Source organism: Protomyctophum bolini, assembly GCF_963924005.1.
Source record: "Protomyctophum bolini genome assembly, chromosome: 6".
NCBI classification, from domain to species: Eukaryota; Metazoa; Chordata; class Actinopteri; order Myctophiformes; family Myctophidae; genus Protomyctophum; species Protomyctophum bolini.
This window is the reverse complement of record NC_137867.1, coordinates 7,387,487-7,403,598: the sequence shown is the minus strand read 5'-3', so window position 1 is coordinate 7,403,598 and position 16,112 is coordinate 7,387,487. Positions and strand designations below refer to the sequence as shown.

The window sequence follows — 16,112 nt, the reverse complement described above, 5'->3', positions numbered from 1 at the left end:
TTTTTAACCCTGTGAGAACCACTGACATAGAAACATGGGGGTTTTAACCCTGTGAGAACCACTGACATAGAAACATGGGAGTTTCTAACCCTGTGAGAACCACTGACATAGAAACATGGGGTTTTTTAACCCTGTGAGAACCACTGACATAGAAACATGGGGGTTTTAACCCTGTGAGAACCACTGACATAGAAACATGGGGTTTTTAAACCCTGTGAGAACCACTGACATAGAAACATGGGGGTTTTAACCCTGTGAGAACCACTGACATAGAAACATGGGGGTTTTAACCCTGTGAGAACCACTGACATAGAAACATGAGGGGTTTTAACCCTGTGAGAACCACTGACATAGAAACATGGGGGTTTTTAACCCTGTGAGCACCACTGACATAGAAACATGGGGGTTTTTAACCCTGTGAGAACCACTGACATAGAAACATGGGGGTTTTTAACCCTGTGAGAACCACTGACATAGAAACATGGGGGTTTTTAACCCTGTGAGAACCACTGACATAGAAACATGGGGGTTTTTAACCCTGTGAGAACCACTGACATAGAAACATGGGGGTTTTTAACCCTGTGAGAACCACTGACATAGAAACATGGGGTTTTTTAACCCTGTGAGAACCACTGACATAGAAACATGGGGGTTTTTAACCCTGTGAGAACCACTGACATAGAAACATGTTTTTTTTTAACCCTGTGAGAACCACTGACATAGAAACATGGGTTTTTTTTAACCCTGTGAGAACCACTGACATAGAAACATGTTTTTTTTTAACCCTGTGAGAACCACTGACATAGAAACATGGGGTTTTAACCCTGTGAGAACCACCGACATAGAAACATGGGGGTTTTTAACCCTGTGAGAACCACCGACATAGAAACATGGGGGTTTTTAACCCTGTGAGAACCACTGACATAGAAACACGGGGGTTTTTAACCCTGTGAGAACCACCGACATAGAAACATGGGGGGTTTTTTTCAGAAAACCGTCAGGATTCAGAAGGCATCTTGTATAGAATCGTTCCCATGAGGTCCCCAAGTGCCGTTAATGAACGTGTAACCGCGTGGCATGTTCCCCCCCCGCAGGCGCCGCCCCTCCTCCTCGCCAGAACTCGGCGGGGCCGTCCGTCGGGGGCCCGCCGCAGCGCAGGATCGACCAGCCTCCCCCTCCTCCTCCTCCTCCCCCCACCTCGGCGCTGCCGCCCGTCTGCCCCCCCCCGCGCGGCAGGACGCCTCCCAGCATGCTCAGCGGCGCCTACCCGCCTCGCCCCGCCTCCGGCAGCGCCATGTCGTCCTCGGCCAGTCCCGACTGGCCGAGCAGCGGACAGTCGCGCCTCCGGCAGGCGTCGTCGTCCTCCAAGGGAGACAACAGCCCCGAGAAGCAGCAGCGGCCCGTCGCCAAGGTGACCTAATTAACTCCTGCGTGGTGGAAAAAAGTACTGTTTTAACTTAACCCATTCTGACCTGAGATCAGATTCATACGAGGTTTCCACTAGGACACACACTGGTCTGATTATAACCCATTCTGACCCGAGATCAGATTCTAAAAAAATGTCAGTCGTTCTTCGATTTTTCAAAAAAATAGCAGACCTATACAAGCTCGTAGCGCGCCACTCGGTGGCGCGCTACGAGCTTGTAGATCTGCTATTTTTAAATAGCTAAAGCATAACATGATGCCGACACCGAAATGGGTTCCCGGTCAGAATGGGTTAAAGGAGAATTCCATACTAAAAGTCTTTCTTACCTCTTACCATTTTTGGTGCTGCACTGCGGCGACATGAGGGGCTATACGCTTCATGCGCGGCCCTTTGTCTAAAAAAAAATGTCTTCCTCGGGAGGCAAATAATAATGATCCTTGAACCTTATAAGCCCTCAATGAATTGCATTGAATTGAATGGGGGCTATGGGGTGTTGTGCTAATTCGCTTATTTCCATCGCTCAAAATTATATATTTTTTGTTATATATCCTCTCTTGATAATGTCAATAATACCCCAAGCGGCACACTTTACTACTTATTTTCGATGGAAATAAGCGAATTATCATAGCCCCGTTCAATTCAATGCAATTCATTGAGGGCTTATTGTGGTATCGGGAAATAGCCAATAAGGAGTTTTTGCAAAAAAAAAAAAAACCTAGGCCTCTTTGGTGGGGACGTAACGACTACAAAGAAAGGTATAAGAAAGCCTTCTAGCATGGAATTCTCCTTTAAGTAAAAGTATACAAACACTGCAATATAACAGAACAAATTGGTTATATAAGTACATGTCCGTATAATCATGGATGCATGTGCGCGTGTCCTGCAGGCTCCCTGTGCATTGGACAGGACTGCTGCCTGGCTGCTCAACATGAACTCCAACAGTCAGTACGTGGAGACCGAAGAGGAGCGCCACGACGACGGCCTCACTGAGAAGGTCAGACAATAATAGAACGGCGTGTTTACCAGTGGACTCGCATGACACTTCACCCTTTTTGCAAAAAAATATACGTTAATGACGTTTAGAAGCTTTAGAACACTTTCCTGGGGGTCTTTATGTGTGTAATATGTGGTTTTAGATATTTTAGATTGTAGCAGTGAGCCTGTTGTCTCTGATGTCATGGACACTGGTCTCACTATACTTCCTGGACTACAATTCCCATAATCTTTTGGTGCACTGCTCCTCCTTGTGGATAGGGGGGGAGAGCTGTCTTACTGAGACAACATGTAGTCCAGGAAGGAAGTGAGCCCAGTGTCCATGACATCAGAGACAACAGGCTCACTGCTACAATCTGAAATATCTAAAACCACATATTACACACATAAAGACCCCCAGGAAAGTGTTCTAAAGCTTCTAAACGTCATTAACATATATTCTTTTGCAAAAATGGTGAAGTGTCCCTTTAAAGATGGAGTGCCGTGATTTTTTCCCCCCACCCTAAAACATGATCATCGGGTCTTATCGTTATATATAAGGAGGTATATATATTATTTTTTTTCAAAAAAGTGTACAGTATTAGTTAAAATGTTGTTTTTATGTGGACACGCCCATACCAGTTCATTACGTATTGCCTGGTTTGCCTGGTGGGTGGCGATGGGTGGTGATCAACCTGAACTGAAGCCGCCGCACCCACAGCTGTATAGTTGTATGATAAATAGGGGAGGGGTTAGGGGAGGGGCTGAATATGTGATGTCACTATCTTGCTGTTTATTTCATTGGCCCTAGTTTGACGGGTTTGAAGGGTTCAGCCCTCCAGGAAGAAACCCTAAATGCAAAGGGAAGACATCATTGCACATAAAAACGACTCCAGGGTGTCTAATGAAGTATACTGTCAACACGTGAAAAACTGGAAAAATACAACAATTGTGGCACTCCATCTTTAAGTAAAAGTACCAATACGGCAATGTAGGCTACTGTAGAAGTACTTCCGTTACAAGTGAAAATCCGGAATTAAAATGTTACCTATGTGTAAAGGTACAAACGTATTGGCATCAAAATGTACTTAAAAGTACCAATAAAATCACTCGTTATGCAGAACGTCCCATTTGACGTTTCCAAATGTATAAAGATCTTTTGAAAATAGCCGATCTACAAGCTCACAATGCGTCGCACCCGGCTATTTTCAAATGGCCAAAATGAAATTAGGCCTGAAGTGGTCAATGTATGAAGTTATAGTAAACTAAAGTTCTCTGTAATGGGGTTAAAAATAACAATATTTGGATCCGAGATGCAGTGGACTTTCCACCACTGCTTATTTATCCCATTCAGGCCTGACGTCAAAATTAAAAAATATATGTTTTCTATAAATCATGACAATTTTCTGAAAGATCTGAGGCACATTTTAACGATTTTACAAAAATTGCAGACCTACAAGTTCATAGCGCGCCACTCGGTCATGGCGCGCTATGAGCTTGTAGATCTGCTATTTTTTTAATAGCTAAATTACAACATAATGTTTAAAACACCAAAAGGGGGTTCCCCAAAATGGCTTATTTATGTCCATGTGTGTCTTACTGTATATTTCCTTGCCCTTATACAGAAGTATATGGCTCCAACCTCAATGCTAATATGTACTTTAAACGAAGTGCTCTGTGACGGTAATTTGGTGAGAAATCAATTTTTTCACCCAGTATCAATTGTCTAATATTATAATCCTGGGCCCTACATTCCCTCTTCTAACCTCTTCTAACTCTTCTATGGGAGAGCAACGGCCTGACCTGCATTCTTCCTTCGATGCATGAGGAATCCAAGCCACTTTCTTTCCAACCGACAGTATAGCAACATGGAAGGGAACACGCTATATTCCAACCATTTCCTTTCCCGGCCGTCCTTCAGGCGCTCTGACTGGCTCTGAGACCAGGATTACTGCACGTTTCTTGTGAGGTTATATACCTACACACACTAACTATAGGGGACACGGGGGGCGAACATGCTCCAACTCCACAAAGGCCCTTTTGCCTATACCCCACCTATAGGGTATATGGGCACTGATGACACGGAGGAGAGAACATTCCTCCCATGAAATCACTGTCCTCGTCAAAATGTAATGCTGACGTTGATGTTCTCCCAAGTAATGTACTAAAGTGTGTGTGTGTGTGTGTGTGTGTGTGTGTGTGTGTGTGTGTGTGTGTGTGTGTGTGTGTGTGTGTGCGTGTGCGTGTGCGTGTGCGTGTGCGTGCGCGTGTGTGCGCGTGCGTGCGTGCGTGCGTATAGTATCAACAGGAGATCTCTGTTCTCCAGGAGAGGTTGAGAGTTGCAGCGTTGAGACAAGAGGAATGTGAAACTAGACTGCTGGTTCAAGACCAGCAAAACCAGAGAATGTTGCAGGAATACCAGGTATATATACAACAGAATGCATCGTTCTAGAACAGAGGCTATATGCGTGTGATATCATCATCATGAATGGTACACATGGTGCATTTGTATAGCGCTTTTATATACCCCTGAGCCACTATGGACCCGGACGCTATGCGGGAACGCCTATACTTGCACGGCTAAGAAACCAAACATTATTGTTCTTATATCGAATGTTACTTCACATCTCGCAGGCTTGCAGCATTGGTACAGTAGGTCTTTCTTTCTCTGTAATCTCTATTTGGGATGTGAGACATGCACAAATCACACTCGCGTGAAGTGAGGGGCGCTCTTAACATCACCACAGTACATTGTGCACATTCCGTGCTCTGCCAATCAAATCATCGCATTCCGAGGTACGAACACACAAAGCTATGTGCATATAGGAGGGGATAGCGCCCCTCAAAAGTATAGCACGATGGCCGCCGTGTGGGATCTAACCTTTATTTATGTCTATGGACTTGGCCGCCACATGGCGTCATTTCTGAAGGCCATGGCGTTGTATAGCGCCCCTCAAAGATGACGTTTCTGCCTCACCACAGCGACATGCCATGTCATACAGTATATGTCATATGATTTCATATCATATAGTGGTATACTGTATGTCATGTCAAATACATAATGTGGACGACACGCCGCTCTTCGATCACGTCCCAGGCAGTGTTGTTGTCGTCGAGTTTTTCACAGACAAAAACGAAATTAAAACTAATCTATGATGACTAAAACTAAGACTAAATATACTGACAATTTCGTCAAGAAATAAAAACTATAGACTAAAATGGACTAGTAGACAAGAGATCCAGTATAAGTGAATTTACACTTGGTTGCATGCTGAAAATAGCCGATCCACAAGCTCACAACGCGTCTCAGCGCGACGCGTTGTGAGCTTGTAGATCGGCTATTTTGTAAAAGTGTCAAATCTGTCCTTTCAACGGCATCAAGGCCCGACAAAATACATTTCAGTCGACTAAATCAACTGTAGATTCAGTCGACTAAAGTTCCGTGACATTTTAGTCGACTAAAACTAGACTAACACTAAGACTTTCCAGGTGACTAAAATGTGACTAAAAACGAAATGAAAACTATTCAAAAGACTGAATGACTAAAACTAAAATCAAAATGTGCCGCCAAAAAACCACACTGGTGGTGGTCGGCGACGTCCGGAGGGCCAGTGTTGTTTTTGGCAGCAAACTTTGATTTTATAGTTTTAGTCGTTGTCTCTTGAATAGCTTTCACTGTAGTTTTAGTCACATTTTAGTCACCTGGAATGTTCTAGCGTTTAGTCTAGTTTTAGTCGACTGAATGTCAAACGATTTTAGTCGACTAAATCTACAGCTGATTTAGTCGACTAAAATGTATTTTGGTGGGTATTGATGCCGTCGTAAGGACTGTTTTTACACTGAGACGCGTTGTGAGCTTGTAGATCGGGCTATTTTCAGCATGCGACCAAGTGTAAAATGACTTGTATACCGGATCTCTTGTCCACTATAGTCCCTTCCTAACATTTTAGTCTAGTTTTTATTTGTTGACCGAATTGTCAGTATATTTAGTCTTATAGTTTTAAGTCGTCGTAGCACAGTTGTCATTTAGTTTCCATTTAGTTTCCGTCTGTGGAAAAAGATAGTCGACGAACATTTTTCGTCTTAGTTTTAGTCGACGAAAACAACACTGCGGAGGGAGCAAGCAGCCGGTGGGAGGCTGCCCGGTGTCCATGCACGCTCGCTCTCCTCGGGCAGGACGCTGTGGCACACGTTTTTGAGTGGTGCAACCACTCCTACATCCAGAAATGTCCGTGTACCTGTTTGTTTGTTTGTTTGTTTGTTTGTGATGTAGGTCTATGAGCACGAGTGGTGTGCGCATGCGTGAAATTGGAACGAGAGAAGTATGTGACATTGCTGCCACCTGCTGGACGCAAATCAACTTCTGACTGCCACGGTCTGTGAGGCTGCGCACGCAGCACAGAAACAGATATGTTGTTGCTACATAAATAGCGTCAATGCTAGCGAGCTAAAATATGGCCATCCAAAGCACCAATGTTTCCATCTAGACCACTGGATTATCAGCAAAGACCTCCGAAATTCGCGCTAATTGACCAAACCATGGAGAGCTCCGTAGATTAGGAGTTATTCAGCTTTTAGTCTGCCTGTATAATGGGAGGTGGACGGCAGCGCGCATGCGCGATCCATAATAAAGCTAATCTAACGGAGCAGAAAGAGAGAGAGAGAGAGAGAGAGAGAGAGAGGGGAGTTGCACCACTCGGTTCACACAGGTGTGATTTTTTCTTTTGAAAGCCCTGTTTTGACCCCCAATGTGACTGACCCTTTGAGATCAGAACTGCACATTTACTCGAGTGTCTGGAGTGTGATTTCATTGCACCGTGGAGTATAGTTCCCAGTACAGTCACAACTGATTTCAGTCATGTGATTCCATAGAGGGACTAGCATGTCTTTCTCAGGCCATAGGCCTACTGTATATGCTATATATGTGCCGTGAATGGAAACGGGTGAAGTCCTATAGTTAAAGGTAGAGTAAGTGATTTCACTCAAAAAACCGTAGGTTTCGTTTTTGGCTGTGGGACCTAAGCCTTCGTCCAATCAGGATAGAGAGTCAAAAACGAAACCTAAGGTTTTTTTGACCCCCAGGGGTTAACTGGGGACAGGGAGGAACTCCTTATATGGTCAGCACACTCTATAGTAGAGAGGATTATCACAACAAAACAAAAAAATAAGTGATATTTTAATTAAGTGAAATCACTTACTCTACCTTTAAGTCACCTTTATTTATATACAAAACAAAACTGAACCCAAAGTCCTTTCCATTCAAAATGACATCATAAAGACCTCATAAAATATAGCACAGTATAAAGATTGAGCTGAAGGCAATGGAGAAGAGGTGGGTTTTTACGGTTGGGTTTAACCCATTCTGAACGGGAACCCATTTTGGTTTTGGCATCATGTTATGCTTTAGCTATTGAAAAATAGCAGATCTACAAGCTCATAGCGCGCCACCGAGTGGCGCGCTACGAGCTTGTAGGTCTGCTATTTTTGAAAAATCGAAGAACGACTGACATTTTTAGAATCTGATCTCAGGTCAGAATGGGTTAATCAGACCAGTGTGTGTCCAGTGGAAACCTCGTATGAATCTGATCTCAGGTCAGATATGGGTTAAACCTTTCAACGGTGGAGCTGGACTTGACGTGGAGCGGACTGCTCCAGAGTGTGGGCGGGGCAATAACTGAAAAGTATTCATTGGTCAGCAACTATACTGCACAGTGACGGTGAAAAAACGGGAACTTGGAAAGTCACATCCTCAAATAATAATTTGACTGGATCTTTCCAGCTGACACGTCACTCGAGAAAACAAAAGAAGGAACTGAAATCTATTCTATAGTCTATAAAAGTCACATTACACAAACTGTTTTCATAATGTTCATGTCTTGTGGTTATAGAGTGTCCGCCCTGAGACTGGGAGGTCGGGTATAACGTCTGCCTCGCTGCTTTGCGTTCTGCATCAAGGGGTACTTGTGAAGTGATTATACTAGCAGCGTGTCCTATACTTGTACATTATGGTCGCCTCACGCTACAGGAACAGGAGACAGGCTCCTGCCCTGTGGGCCACATGTGGCTCGGCAAGGCCTACATACACTATTGAGGGGCGCTATATAGCCCCTCCTATGCCCAGCTTTGTGTGTGCGCGCGTGTAGGCTACCCCGTAGCGATGATTTGATTGGCTGAGGGCTACAAAAAGTGAGGACAGAAAAAAATGTCTGTAATTCAGTTGATTTACAACAACCTGTTGGGGGAGTTTGAGAGCAAGAGTGTCTGTCCTGTTGTCTTTGTTTTGTTTGTCTGTTCACATTTGTCACTGTTTTTTGTTTTTTCTTGTTTATCACATTTATATACCTTTTTTTATTATATATTGTATTTGGAACATTTACACTACCTGTCTGTCACTTTTTTTTTTTTTTTCATTTTATATCACTTAATTACTCATTATCTGTCAATGATATTCAGAAGTTATGTCGTATGCAAAATGCCTAATAAAGACAGTATTAAAAAAAAAAAGAAAAAAGAAAAGTGAGGACGGCAAAAGAGATTGGCCGAAATGTGTTGATATATGTTGATGTATGAGTGTATGATGATACAGTATAAGAGCGCCCCTCACTTCACATGGGTGTGATGTTTTTATTTCAGTCCAGGTTGGAGGACACAGACAGTCGACTGAGGAGACTTCAGGATGATAAAGATCTTCAGATGAACAGCATCATCAGCAGGTGAACCTTTCACTCTTTAGCCTCATACTTTAAAGATGGAGTGCCACCATTTTTTTATTTTTCCAGTTTTGCATGTGTCTATGAGGTGACAGTACTTCATTAGACACCCTGGAGTTGTTTTTATGTGCAATGGTGTATTAACTTTGTATTTAGGGTTTCTTCCTGGAGGCTGAACCCTTGACAGTCAAACGGGCCAAAGAAATAAACAGTAATATAGTGACACCACACTATCAGCCCCTCCCCTAACCCCTCCCCCTTTATCATACAACTACAGCTGTGGGTGCGGCTTCAGTTCAGGTGGATCACCACCCATCACCACCCACCAGGCAAACCAGGCATACTTAATTAACTGGTGGGCGTGTCCACATAAAAGCATGGTTTTAACAAATACTGTACACTTTTTGGAAAAAGTTCTTCCCCCTTATATTGTAATAATACCTGATGATCATGTTTTAGGGTGGAAAGAAACCGTGGCACTCCATCTTTAACCTAGACATGGGCAAGGGTACAGGTGGCCACATGCGGCCCCCACCTTCACTTAATGTGGTTAATATATTGGAATCCTGATTTTTATTTCAGCTGTTATAATTCCAATCATGCAAACATGACCCGGCTTTAATTGCTTCAGTCTACTATTAGTATAGCTTAATGAGTAGTATTACAATGTCATTGTCTGTTTTATGTCCAAAACAATGTATTTGTATTTAGTTCACATAAAGTGTACATAATTAAAGGCATTTGAAAATTTGAAATGAAATACAAATGTCACCGGTACACTTTTCAGGACTTTTCTAATTCCAAAATAGCAAAACATAATTCAGGATTTCAATTCAAATATAGCAAAAAAAAATTGATCTTGTAGATCGGGCTATTTTTGCTATACTAATAATAAGAACAACTTGAAAAAATGCTGGGCACAGGATTGTGTGTGTGTGTGTGTGTGTGTGTGTGTGTGTGTGTGTGTGTGTGTGTGAGTGTGTGTGTTTTGTTTGTGTGTGTTGCGACTGTCTGTGCTGGTGGCATTTCTTCCTCAACCTAGTGGGAATATGCATGCACAGTTTCACCGCAATCGGACGCTGCGTTGAGGAGTTGTGGCCTATGTGGCATAATTATGTTGGCCTCCTGGTGGCGCTATAAAGAGCAGATGTGAAAAATTCCAGGCAAAGGTTTTTCCTTGCAGGCCTCTAGGGAGTGTGCATACACAAGTTGTACACAGATCCGTGCAGTTAGAGGTAAAAACACTAATCAGCCAGTTATAAAGCCACCATGAGGCTGAGTTGAAAATATTCAAGTGGCATTTCTTCCTCGGCCTAGTGGGAATGTGCGTGCAAAATGTCACGGAAATCACACAATGTGTTCATGATTTGCGGCATTTTGTTTGAAACTGAGCACTCTTGCGAACTTTGGAAGCCAATATTAGCCAATCAGGATGGAGTCTGAAAAATTCTGAAGGAACCGTTTCGTTTAATGGCTCTAGAGAGACTGTGTACCAATTTGCGTGATGTTTGGACAAACTATGTAGGTGTACTGTCCACATTTTTTTTTTGCACAAAGCCGCCGGCCTCCTGGTGGCGCTATAAGAGGCCAATGTGAAAACATTGGGGCAGAGGTTCAGCTGTGGCATTCAGGGAGTGTGTGTGAAGAGTATGGCTGCGATCAAGCCAACCGTGCCGGAGATTAGCTGTCCACAGACGGACGGACGGACAGACACACACACACACGGACGGTGCAAAACATACTCTCTCCCCCCAGGCCTTCGGCCTGGTGGAGACAATAAGACAAACATTAGTGGGCAAGTCAGGGCATGCATGCATATCTGCAACTGCAATCTGTACAAATCTGTTGCATGCAACGCTTTGTGTTTGTATGACATCACACCAGATGACGTGAAAATACCTTTAGTCTTCCACTCTTAGATATAGCACTGCTCAGGCTCACTGACACAGGATACTTACAGCATACTCTGTCCCGAGCGACGGAGAGAGAGAGATAGAGAGACAGACAGAGGGAAAGAGAGAGAGAGAGAGACAGAGAAAGAGAGAACACGACAAGACAGGCATTATTGTCCGTCTCCATGCATACCGGCGGCTTTGGCGACGAACCGCCGCCGCGACGCGCGGAAGGTGTGACGTCCCGATCTTCCTCCCAGACTCCGGTTTCAGGTCCCGAGTGTCTGTACGCGATCAAGCCTCAGGTCCGCCCGCCGCTCCACAGACACCTGCAGGGCGGCCGGATTCCCGAGGAATGTTCAAACCTTGTGGTCGGTGGCCTGTCGGCGAATACCGACAGGCCCGAAGCAACGAGGAGACGCGAACGGACCGGGATCTCGCAGCGTCGTCGGCCGCTCGCCGAGACCTCGACTCGGTCGGGAGAGGAGGCGAAGGAGAGCTGCCGGTGGACAAAGAAGAGGTCCCACGTCTGCGAACAGTGCGGCAAGAGCTTCAGGCATCTGTGTCACCTCAATACGCATCGACGCGTCCACACCGGGGAGCGACCGTACCGCTGCGAGAAGTGCGACAGGAGCTTCAGCCGGATGTATGGCCTGAAGACCCACGCGCGCCTGCACACCGGGGAGAAGCCCTTCCGCTGCGCGCAGTGCGACAAGAGCTTCGGCGAGGTGGGCAACCTGAGGACGCACCAGCGCCTGCACAGCGGGGAGAAGCCGTACCGGTGCCAGCAGTGCGACCGGGCCTTCAGTCAGATGTGCAACCTCAAGACGCACCGCCGCGTGCACACGGGGGAGAAGCCCTTCCACTGTCGACAGTGTGGAAAGAGCTTCACCGTGCTGGGCGCCCTGACGACGCACCGGCGCGTCCACACGGGGGAGAGGCCCTTCTACTGCACGCAGTGCGACAAGAGCTTCAGCGTGCTGGCCGCCCTGAAGACGCACCTGCGCGTGCACACGGGAGAGAAGCCCTTCTATTGTACGCTGTGCGACAAGAGCTTCACCGACGTGGGCAGCCTCAGGAGGCACCAGCGCGTTCACACGGCCGACAAGCACTACTGTCAGCAGTGTGACAAGAGCTTCCGCAACCCGGGGAATTTCAGGAGACACAAGCACAAGCCGCCCCGGGACACGGCGCGCCTCTGCAAACAGTTTGGAGTGACTTTCAGAGTGTGTTCTCAGCCTTTTCAGGCCGTGTTGACCCCCCAAAGTAATCCTATTATTTGAACTGGGGATCCCCTCACCCCCATGCTGTTATGTTTTTGCTCTTTGACCAGTTTTTGATCGGTACTTGTGGTATTAGTGTGTCCACTCCTTGGATATTAGGGCATTAACCATATAAGTCGACTTTTCAACAAGTTGAAAGTCGAACAATAAATAAATGATATTAATAATAATTAAAAATATATAAACAAGTTTGTTTATATATATATATATATATATATATATATATATATATATATATATATATATATATATATATATATATATATGTTTGCTCTATGTGTTTGCGCTTTTGACTGTTTTTTTAGAATGTGTCACAATGTGCGCCTTTGATCAATAATTGCTTAGCAACAGAACTGTTGCAGCCTAATATAGCTGCAACAAGCAGCGACATACCCGAGGCCAAGCAATGTGTGTGATTCACCAGTGACAGCAGGCTCTCAATCAGCTCCTCCGTGTTTGTTCACAAACATCGCGTGCCCTGCCATCACTGTAAGACGCGCGAGGACAAAATTGGCATATATGCTAATAATAATAATAACGGCACAAGGCCATATTCAGACGATGGTATACAGGAAGCAGGGTGCAATTTCCCCTCCACTGTTTCTATAGTTAAACGGCACATTATTAAGTCAGGCACACCGTTCTTAACGCATTCTGGACGGGAACCCCCTTTTGTTGTTTTAACTATAAGCATTATGTTATACTTTAGCTATTGAAAAATATAGCGGATCTACAAGCTCATAGCGCGCCACTGGGTGGCGCCACTGGGTGGCGCGCTACTGTACGTGGTCCCTGGAACTACATATTTTGAGATGGGGGTCCGTGGGCCCAATAGAGATAATTCTGGGGGTCCCTGACGTGAAAAAGGTTGAGCACCACTGACGTAGAAACATGTTTTTTCGGAAAGATGTTAGGATTTAGAAGCCTTTTTTTTTTTTTTATCGACCTCAGTTCCAAAATGGGGTTAAGCTCCCAGTATTTTATTAGGAATCAATGGTCAGAGGAATCAGTGTTTCGACCCCTCCGGGTCTTCATCAAGAACTGGCCCTGGATTTAGACTCAGTGGATCTGTCACAAATGTGTTGAGGTCATTATAGTGTAGAATCCCAATCCGTGTACAAGTTTGTTGAACCTTTATCCAAATATCCAACCCCACTTTTTGTTTTTGTTTAAACGGCAAATTGAACAAGTTGGAGGAGTGATGCAAAATACATTTCTGCTGAGGGTATAATTGCATTTTAACCATCTATGTGGTAGCAGCATTAACACTGTGATATATATTTTTTTGTATTATTCTTATAGAGACCTATTTTCCACACCCATGGTTACATTTGGCTACACTGCCATTTGATATGCAGATATGCAATGATGCAAATTATATAAGTTAATGGCACGTACAGTATGCACGTGAAGAAACGCAACACAAGTCATCATATTTGGCCCCCAGAAACCCGTAAATGACCTCAAAAGTTCCCTATAGGCCCCCTTTCTGCAAATATCCACAACACAGTCTCCCACTGCATATAAACCATCCCAACCGTCGAAAGTTTCAATTCCTCCCTAAAAACTCACCTTCTCTTCATTGTTTTCAGCTCCTCTATAGTTCCGTCGAACGTTTTAAACCTCTTTGTAATTGTAATCAGTAGGCTATTTGTCGTTTCATGTTCCTTAAAATGTTGTGATATTGTATTGCTAAACGTTTACTTTAATGTTGTATTTTATGATGTCATTTCTTTTTTACATGGAAAGCACTTTGGGTCAACTTCTGTTGTTTTTAAATGTGCTATATAAATGAAGGTGACTTGACAATAACGCCGTTGTTTGTTCAGGTTGATGTCGGTGGAAGAGGAGCTGAAGAAAGATCACTGTGACATGCAGGCAGTGGTCGACTCCAAGCAGAAGATCATTGAAGCTCAGGTCTGTGGCGGGCTCATCTTTACTGTCATTCACAGGGGGCACGGGCTCACAAAGCGTATGCTATATAGAACACATGTTGACTATATACCATTGATTCACTATAGCAAGAGACCATACACCTTCTGCTCAAGTTGTCTGTCTGTCTCTGTATACTGTCCATCTGTCTCACTGTCTGTCTGTCTGTATGTCTCTGTATACTGTCCATCTGTCTGTCTGTCTGTCTCTGTATACTGTCTGTCTGTCTGTCTGTCTGTCTGTCTGTCTGTCTGTCTGTCTGTCTGTCTGTCTGTCTGTCTGTCTGTCTGTCTGTCTGTCTGTCTGTCTGTGTATACTGTCCATCTGTCTCACTGTCTGTCTACATGCAGGAGAAGAGGATAGCTAGCCTGGACGCGGCCAACAGCAGGCTAATGGCGGCGCTGACTCAGCTAAAGGAACGCTATGCGGTGACGTCACAACGCAACGGCCTGTCGCCGAGCAACACGTCCTCTCTGCAGATCACGGAGAACGGAGAGTTCCGCAACTCCAGCAACTGCTGAACACTGAGCGATCTGATTGGACGCCTGCAGCAACTGCTGAACACTGAGCGATCTGATTGGACTACTGCAGCAACTGCTGAACACTCAGTCATCTGATTGGACGCCTGCAGCAACTGCCGAACATTGACCAATCTTGATTGGACTATACTGCAGCAACTGCTGAACACTGAGCGATCTGATTGGACTACTGCAGCAACTGTTGAACCTTGATCCCAATCTGACAAGTCAACTTTCAGCAACTGTCGGACAATGATATGCGACCGATTGGACGATTCCAGCCAAATGTTGGATGACGAGCAAACTGATTGGGCAAATTCCAGTTGAACAATGAGCAGAGTATATTGCCGTTTATACGAGGATACAGTGGATACAGTGAAATAATTATTTTGTGTCCGTTTGACATAGGAATGTGCTGGGCTGACACGAGCGGGGGAGGAATGCGATGGAAACAAAAGGGACTGTCCGTCCCGGATGACATCAACCTGTTACCGTTTTCGCCTGCGAATCGCTGTCTGAACCACCCCGGAGTCCCTCAGGGCTCTAGACTGGTGTATTTTCTGTTTTCGCTCGACATTACATAATCATTATCTTTGCTGAAAATAGCCGCTCGACAAGCTCACATGAGCGCCTTGCGACCTTGTCATTCGGCTATATCCAGTTTCCCCAGAATACTGGGAGGCTGCAGGGTTTTAAGTGGTTTCTCCTCACTGGTTTCCCAGACCTCGGGGCTTATTATCGCCACCTCCTGAGCATGCAGGGTGCATTCGGTTCTGAGGACCTTGTTTGGAACACGAGCCGTATATAGCGCCATGGAAACAAACCCACAACCTGTGAAATACGTTTTAACACAGCATGGGGCCCGTTCACTTTGGGTGTACTTTCACCGTAATCTAAAACGTATCTAGAGAACTGAAATATACTACGTGAGGAAACTCTCTCTCTCTCTCTCTCTCTCTCTCTCTCTCGCTCTCAATAGCCTACATTTACATGCACACCAAAAACCATGCTACTGTGAGAAATCTGGCTAAAGCGTAAGACTTGGCCCCCCGGCTGTCCGGCTGCATGCAGCCACAGATCTTTCAACGATATATATATATAGCCCTGGACACCGGCCGAGTCAGCGGACAAATTATACGGTATTTGCTCATGCAGAATTATACAAATAATAGCCCGCGGCTTTGCAGTGAGTTTAAGTCATGGACACATATAGGTTTGGGGATGTGATGATACTCGCGTCTCCGCCACTTGACGAAAGAATGTCAAGAAAGCGTTCGGCTGTTGATGGGTGTGAGGCAGGATCATGGTAATTTAGTTGGCGATTTATTTGCGAATGAAACACTTGGAATTGCGATTTGTTTTGCCATTTAGGCTTTGTA

General features: G+C 44.9%; 1 protein-coding gene across 1 annotated transcript in view; it reads left to right on the top strand.

The window, feature by feature from the left end:
• LOC308316864 (disabled homolog 2-interacting protein-like) overlaps positions 1–14,736 on the top strand; it is a gene marked incomplete at its 3' end in the record, with an annotated part of 37,359 nt that extends 22,623 nt beyond the window's left edge. Inside the window, exons 13-18 of the mRNA XM_080765652.1 lie at positions 1,095–1,411; positions 2,313–2,420; positions 4,698–4,820; positions 9,032–9,111; positions 14,113–14,200; positions 14,566–14,736. Of these exons, the coding sequence (XP_080621778.1) occupies positions 1,095–1,411; positions 2,313–2,420; positions 4,698–4,820; positions 9,032–9,111; positions 14,113–14,200; positions 14,566–14,736 (887 nt within the window). The remainder of the gene's footprint in view (positions 1–1,094; positions 1,412–2,312; positions 2,421–4,697; positions 4,821–9,031; positions 9,112–14,112; positions 14,201–14,565) is intronic.
• Between the last annotated feature and the right edge of the window lie 1,376 nt (positions 14,737–16,112).